The 8,088-nt window shown below is 40.4% G+C and overlaps 2 protein-coding genes across 2 annotated transcripts in view; both read right to left on the bottom strand.

Moving 5' to 3' along the window:
- The window catches only part of LOC118341503 (alpha-2-macroglobulin), a gene marked incomplete in the record, with an annotated part of 33,048 nt that overhangs the window by 9,265 nt on the left and 15,695 nt on the right, over window positions 1-8,088 (bottom strand). The window contains 5 exon segments of the mRNA XM_035679765.1: window positions 2,750-2,871; window positions 4,660-4,786; window positions 4,977-5,202; window positions 5,656-5,797; window positions 6,094-6,184. Of these exon segments, the coding sequence (XP_035535658.1) occupies window positions 2,750-2,871; window positions 4,660-4,786; window positions 4,977-5,202; window positions 5,656-5,797; window positions 6,094-6,184 (708 nt within the window).
- Window positions 6,948-8,088, bottom strand: LOC118341515 (pre-mRNA-splicing regulator WTAP-like; the record flags this gene model as incomplete). The annotated part of the gene is given in 1 exon segment (XM_035679781.1): window positions 6,948-8,088. A coding segment is annotated over 1 exon segment (591 nt), but the record flags the coding sequence as incomplete, so codon positions are not given.

Here is an 8,088-nt window from a genome sequence, read left to right as displayed (position 1 = left end):
CTGACAGCTAGATGAGAAGATAGATACCACTCTCATGTCTGTACAGTAAATATGAAGCTACAGCTAGCAGCTGATTAGCTTAGCATATACGTAACCACTCGTAAAACCAAACTTCTGTTTTTGTACAAATTATGTTCATTAATGTTCATCAATGAGCTTCAGAGGTAAGAGTAGGTGGATTTTATACTGTTGGACACAACCAGGCTAGCCGTGTCCTGTCCAAGCTAAGGGTTTTCTGGTGATGTATGATTTAAACAATAACAAAGTGATGTTTTTTTTCCTGTTGAATGCATGAATCCATGAATAAATGGATGACATAACAGCTCTGCAAAAATGAAGCCAAAACATCTGGATGGCCCCCTGGTGGCTGGCTGCAGTATAGGTCATAAACCCCACCCCTTCCATGTTAGCGGATTGGACATGGGCCAAAACAATAAAAAATATCATTACATTTTTACAACCAAATGACAGCGTCTGTTCTGACATGGTGGATAATTACTACAACCATCCATTCACACTTATCTCCCATCTGACAAACACAAAGGTTCAGTTAGGGATGATTGATTATTACTGGCCAGACACAGGTCTCTATGACGGTTAAAGAGTGTTTATCAAGTTTTCACTCGGTTCTGACTGAGAGGATCAAGATGGCCATTCACCCTGAGGCTTTCAGTTAACAGACGCTGATACACGGGTTGTTTGTGAACACTCACCTGCAGGGCAGAGGAGAGCATTATGACTGACCATCTGTGGTGTTCCTTCAGCCTAGTGGAGAGACACAGAGAGAGTGATATTAGTGAATGAAATTGGTTAATTAAAAGGCAATGTAACAAGTCCTACTAACTAAGTATTGGGTGTGTATCTAAAGCCTGATATAAATTATTTCTCTGTGCCACGGAGCTCCGGTGTTCCTATTAAAAACACATCAGTGAGCCACAGTTGCACTGGGTTACATGTTCCTTCATTATCATGAACACACACACACACACACACACACACACATCACCACACACACACACAACACACACACACACACACCACACACCCACACAACAGGCACACCACACCACACACCACACACACACCTCTGTCTGCCAAAACACTGCTAAAACACCAAATGTGGATTAATCCACCGTCGAAACAAACTATTTCCTCCTGTTTGAGTAACTACGGTGGCCAGCTGTAGAAGGACATCACTGACTCTGTTTTTAAAAAGAAACTATAAAAAGGAGTCTAGGTCAGCAGGGACAAATGTGCCACAGAGAGGGTTTATAGATGACTGTCAGCCAATAATAACGAGCTGATACATTTGACAAAAGGAGATTTTTTTTTCAGATGCAAAAAAAAAAACCAAAAAAAAAAAAAACACACATGGTCATAAAGGTTCTGCCGACGATGGTTTATAATTCACATTTTGCCACCTTGTGCACATTCTTTCGGATTCCTTTTTGTCAGCATGTGGGCATTTTTACTTAAAATATGGAACTTTTCTGATTCATTTATTTAGAACTTAATTCTATTGCTTTGGGTATAACATAGGCTGCAAAATAATTCTAAACAAGTAACACAACAGACCAGGCAACCAGGGGGAAAACACAAGTTCAAACACAGTAAGGGTGTGTTTACTGTATGTTAACGGTTACTTTCACATTTTTCACAGAAACAAAATAGTATAAATGTCCTTATTAAACACAGATAAGTGACCAGGATATTTACTAGAATGGAGGGATGCAACAAGACCTCGCTGATTACATATAATATAAAAGCAGTGCATGACCTTGTCCACAGTTACATTTATGATCCCCTCATTCCACTCCATTCCTCAAATCTTGGCCTTTCATCCGGGATCTCCACCTTCGCTGCTTCAGCCCCGATCCTCTGGAGTCTTACCCACTCACTCAGATCTGCATCCCCGTCATTTGTTTTGGTCCATTTTTTAGTTCCATATATTTCTCATTGTGCTGTGTTTTATACTGTAGTTTATTTATTTTACTTTTTCATTTATATTTTTCATGTGTGTGTGTAAAGCACTTTGTAACTGTGTTGTTTTTCTAAGTGTTATATAAATAATGTTTTACTTTACACTAGGAATATTTTAGTGTACGCTTGGAACATATTTTCTCATGTATATATAAAATTATTTTTTTCTTTCTTCTTTTACTTGTATATATTTATATTCTTTTATTTATAATTCTGAAAATCTCTGTAAAGTTTTTACTTTTTAATATTTTTTTATATTTGGATTACAAATTCTCAAATGCCAAGAAAAGTGAAAACAATCACTGTGAGTTTTTAGTCAATGTTGTCATTTGTTATAAAACTAATTAAAGCTGCAGTAGGTTACTTTTATAAAAATAACTTTTGTCGTATTTTCTGAAAATTTCACTATATCCTGACATAGAACATAAGACAGATACCGGACCTGAATGAGAACAAAACAATCAGAGGCGAGAAAAATTGTTCAATGTTGAGTCTCATTCCCAGGGCGTCAAATACAGACCCTGGAAATGATACTCTGCCACCCAAAATGTCATCATATCTTTCTCGGCTCTGATTGGTTGTTCTTGCTCAGGCCCGGTGGATTCTTGTCATTAGGAGCACAAATCTGTCAGGAAGTTATTTTTATATAGGTTACATACTGCAGCTTTAATGTATCAAAAGTGAAATAATGATCAATACTGCCTAAGTGTCAGTCTAACATTGTATTTTGTGACAAGCTATTCTGATGTTTGGTGATGTGTTCACTGACCTCCACCAGCAGGGTGCGGATCACTGTGTCGATTCGGCCCATGTCGGGGACGGTGGCCACCTCGTTGCCACACAGTATGTCGGTCTTCAGGGCCTCTGCGCTGACCTTCAGATTCACCTGACCTGCGTGCACACATACAGTGTTATTCTGAAAGCAGGGCTGTATTGATTACCGCTCGCTGTCAACACTGTCACATTTTGTGTACGGAGGCAAAAACTGCTTTTCCGCCTGCTTTTCAATCCGACTCATTATCCTCCCTGTTCCTCCATCCCTCCTCCCTGTTTTCCTTCCTCCCCCTGCTTCCTATCTTATTCACCCTCATTAATCCCCATTTGTTGCCTTATTATACTGCCTCTCCCCCATACTGCTCCATCTCCCACCCCCTCCCTTCCTTCCTTCACAGCCCACAATCCTTCACACAGAGGACAAGTACAGATCACCCCCCGAGGGAGATGTTTCTGAGTGTTTCGTCAGAGATACTACCTGACTTGTTAGTACAAGTGATTGTCAGCATTCCTCTAAGGGGGAGTTAGAGGAGCGCAATTTGACATTCATCAGAGCCTCGTCTCCATCCCTGCTGATGGAGGCTGATAGAAATCCTCTGCTTTCAGGCCAGACAGCGTTACAACTACAGCAACCCTTTCTTTGCTTCAAGCAGTGCAGACGCAACAGCTGTCAGCGCCATTAATGCACATTAATTAGCTTGTTCTGTCTTATCTTTGTCACTGAGATTGCAAGTTTGGTATTGGACGGAACAAACATCAGTGTTTAATTACAAAGATGTGATGATTGCATTATATCATTAGTGACAGCAAAAGCTGTCAATTGGAAGTTTTCTTTGAGTAATGAGGATGGAAGGAGGAGTTGAAGCTGTCTGAGATGACGTTCAATCTATTTTTGAAAAACATTGATGCACATTTTCATGGTGGAGCTATTAAAATTAGATTTTTTTTAAGATTAATGTCTTATAGTTAGCCTTTCTTCTGTCTCTGGTTGAAAAGCCTCTAAACAAGAATGCATTACTGGGACCACCAGTGTGTTTTTTGCACATTTTTACCCATTAATGACAAAGTGGGAGTATCATCTCCATCTATTCAACCGCCTAAGTTATCTGTAATTGTATACGAACTCAGAATGGGCTGTTAATTAATTTTACACTGTAAAATTTCCTCTGAACTGTAGTAAAAGTAAAAAGAAATATTGAAGTATAAGTACATCAACACAGTACTTGTGTAACCACCACTGCACTCACAGCTTCATTACCCCGCATAAATAACAAATAACGGGCTGAAAAGTGCAAAAACACTGCTGTCAACTAAAAAGTTCCTATTGAAACTGCAAAGTCACAATTATATAACAAAAGACTTAAGCTCTTTCCACAGACCACACAGTATGTAATCTTACAGCAGGCCTCATGCAAGAAACAATTTTCAACAACAAATCTATTCTCTTATTTTTGTTCTTATCAATGATTTGTTATTATTTTGTTAGTACCCATTTATTTCTGGGATTCGTATTCTAATTTCTGCTCTTCTCTTAGGTAAGAGAACATTTTACGAGCACTACTACCAGAAAAAAATAATCTTGCTTTCACAGTCCACAAACTGTTTGTCTAATGAGAGGAAAAGTTTTAAATTTAAGCATAAAAAAACTGCAAAAAATATATAATATAATTATATAATGAGATGAAATTATATGTTTTAGAGCAATTGTAGCAATTGGATTATTAAATGTGTTAGCTAAAGAAATACTATTGCTCCATTGATCACTATTAAAACTATAAAAACCCTTTGAGGATATTGCATGTTTTTAGCTTCTTAACATATCTATTAATATATTAATGCTGCTGCATGAGGCCCAATGTGTCATGTACAAAACAGAAAAAAAAGATGTAAGAGGAAATTTAATACCTAGGGCGGTTGGAGTTACAATCCACGAGAAGGTCCTGCTCTCCTCCCCACACAGGCACACACTGTACTGGCAGCCTTCACAGTCTCTGAAGGTGTACTGGTCTGAATCAGCCAATGTAATCTTCACCTGCAGACAGAAACAACACAAATTTGCAAACAAATGCAAAGAAAATTTTTTTTTTCAAAAAATGAATTCTGCTTCATATAATTTCATTAGAACAAGCCAGCCTAGTGTGAGTCAAAGGAATGCTACCCACAGACATCACACTGGTGAATCCATTTAAATAAATCCCATCTGTAAGACCTTAAAAATGTACCATAATGCATTTGGAGAGATAGTTGAAGACAGTGGCTTTGAGTGTGAACACCTCCCCTCGGATGACAGAGTAGGGCAAGGTGAGGCTGACAAAGAATGGCTGGAAGGCGGTCAGTCCAATGTTGGGAGACACGCCGAAGCCCACGGAGGACACGCAAAAAGCTCCAGCTGCCCACTTCGTGATGGTGTCGGGGACTGTCTTCTCCACATTCACTGACCCGCTGTCTCTGTACAGACATACAGAGCGAGAGTCAAACTGAAAAAACTTCAAGCAGCATAGAGTTAATCATAGTGGGTGTAATGTGGGTGAAAACATGAATATGCATGCAATCTGCGTTAATACATGATAAGGTATCTTGTGTTTTTGGGCTCTGGGTGGGGCGCAAGAGGAAAGCTCTGTCCTCTGGGGATTTTGGGGGCTTTTCATTATACTTTCCTCGCGTCTTAGCTCCTCCCAGCAAGAACATGAGAGAGCGATGCGTTAATTAACACACATTAACAGATTTCATCCAAAATTTCAGAATGTCATGGACTACCCACAACTGTAAGTGGCCCAAATCAGAATTTGAAGGGATCAACGATCTCACGAGTAAAAATGATCTCATTTTGACCTTTGCCATACTCAGTGTTGAAAGTAAATGTAATTGGTTGATCCTTTTCACAGGATATGTCATTATTACCCCACAGTAACTAGGTCCCAGATCCAGGTCTCAGGAAAGAATGTCCTGACGGTCTCCTTCTTCTCCTCCTCTTTACCTCCCAGCGCACCTGAACTTTGAGGCATCATGTTGAAGGCCATGGGAACCGGAGAGTCAAAGGATTCTAAGAAAACATAGATAAAAAGCATAATAATTTACACAATTAATTACACAACTAAACTTACCCAACAGAAATCAGCTCCCAGATCCAGGTGTCAGAGAAGTATGTTCTAATAGTGTCCTTGGTCATTCCAATTGGACCCCCTTGTGCTCGAAGTCTTAGAACTGTATTTTGCCACTCGTAAAATTGGCACTGCTACATAAAGTTTACGGTGTAATGGTAGCGTCTTGTCTTCTAGAGTTAATATCAATGGACAGTGGAGTCAATGAACAGTATCAGTGGCAAACCATAAAACATACCAGCATCATAGTAAATTAAATCATAGTTCCTTTCATGGCAGTTATAAGGTTTTTTCACATCAGAGTTGGTCACAATTTTGATTCCGATTTCCTAGGAGGGAAGAGAGAGAGAGACCATTAAACCAAATAAGAGACTGTGAATCACATACTGTAAATGATTTGGTCAACTGAACACACAGAATGAAACTACCGTAAAACTTCAATTAATAGCCTAGGCTATTATTTGCTCTAATCACTGAACTTACTGAACCCTTTATTTTGGTCAGGCCTCTATAAGAGACAGACCTTTCATTTGTTTTGCACAAAACTCTTGTTAAGCAAAGACGGTATATTTTATCAAATTGTTTATTTCAACCAGCATGAATATTACAAAAAATTAGGCTAGCAAATAATATCAATTTCAAATCACTCATTTAACATTTGATACTTTACTGCTCATGGTTTTCATAAAATGAACAACTGAATTGTGGTGAATCTAACTGATAACCACGTGTAGCATGTCCATATTGATAAAATATTTGTGATGGTGATTTCAGAAGCTTAGAACTTACTCAAGCAGGCAACCCAGTGGGTTTTAGGAGGTTTTATACACCCAAAGAATCAGGCCTCTAATTGAGACCCGCTATTATTTGTCAAAACATGTAGCCACCTCTGGCTGGTAGAGGGGACCTGCCTTTAATTGGGACCCCGCTTTTTTCTAAAGTATATTTTTTTGGCTTTTTATGCCAAATAGGACAGCTGGAGACAGACAGGAAAGGGGGGCAGAGAGAGGGGATGACACGCAGCAAAGGGCTGCAGGTCGGATTCGAACCCCCCATATTTATTGTTGTGTAGTAATAATGGGTGTCACTCGGTAGTATTAAAAATCTTTATTGGTATTTGGTCAGTACATGAAAAGGACTGAAGTCAGAATAATATGAACATCGCATATAAACTACTCACAATTTAACATAATCTTTTGAACAGAATTTTTTGTCAATGAAAAATTAAAATTGCATTAAAAAAAACAAAAAAACAGGCCAACATCTAAAAATGACCTTGAATATTGCGAAGCTACTGTAATTCAGTGATTTTACTGACTTTTGACGATGAGTTACAACACCAGATGCCTGTTTCAGTGTCAAGAGCTCAAACAAGAACAGCATAGACGTGCTCAAATAAACAGCAGAATGAAAAGGTACTAGTTTTAAATCATACATCCACTCAATTCAAATCTAACATTAACCCATACCTGTTATATCCCTGTTTAGCAACACAAATCTGACAGAGGCATCACGATAGGCAAGGGGAGGAAGGTGAAAACAAAATGTCTTGGACAGCAGTGCTGTGTTACAGACTATGCAATTTGTTGCCTTGTTTGTATATTGTATAAAAAAAAGAAAAGACAGTACATGTCAAAGTACATTACAAAACCGCACTGTCGCTCGTGCTGGAGTCCAGGCCGTTCTGAGTGTGCCGTGACCCTGCAGTCCTGGTGCCCTTGGTCACCAGGGCAGCCTTGTCCTCGTGGGGGTCGGTGGTGGAGTCTGTGTCATTCGAGTGCTGAGTCAATGACGTCTCGCTGCCCGTCGGAGAATCCACGCTCTCATACCCTGCGCTCAGCTGGCTCCCGAAACCCACAGGTCCTCCAACTCTCCCAGCAGCGGTCTGACTCCCTGACGCCTCCTCCGAGTGGTTGGACAGTTTGGTCTCCGCTTCGCCGGGGCTGGAGACCATGGGGGACATGGGAAAGTCTTCCTCTGTGCTGCTGACCTCCCGGTACAGACTGGGTGTAGTGGTCTCGCTCCTCTGTGATGAGTTGCCATTGCTTGGTCCATTGGAGACCCTCCCGTAGTCTTTGCCCATTGGCTCAGAGGGTGCACTGGCCTGCTCGGGCTGGGCGGACGGTTCAACGGACGAGCTGGAAGCAGTGGGTGAAGTCCTGCTGGGCCCCGCTCCGGCCAGTGACCCCTGATTCTGAGACAGCTGCTGACGGGTCTCCTTCAACTGTTGCTG

Source organism: Morone saxatilis, unplaced genomic scaffold (genome assembly GCF_004916995.1).
Source record: "Morone saxatilis isolate NCDOM2014 unplaced genomic scaffold, NCSU_SB_2.0 Contig8, whole genome shotgun sequence".
Taxonomy (NCBI): Eukaryota; Metazoa; Chordata; class Actinopteri; family Moronidae; genus Morone; species Morone saxatilis.
This window is presented reverse-complemented; position numbering and strand designations above follow the sequence as displayed.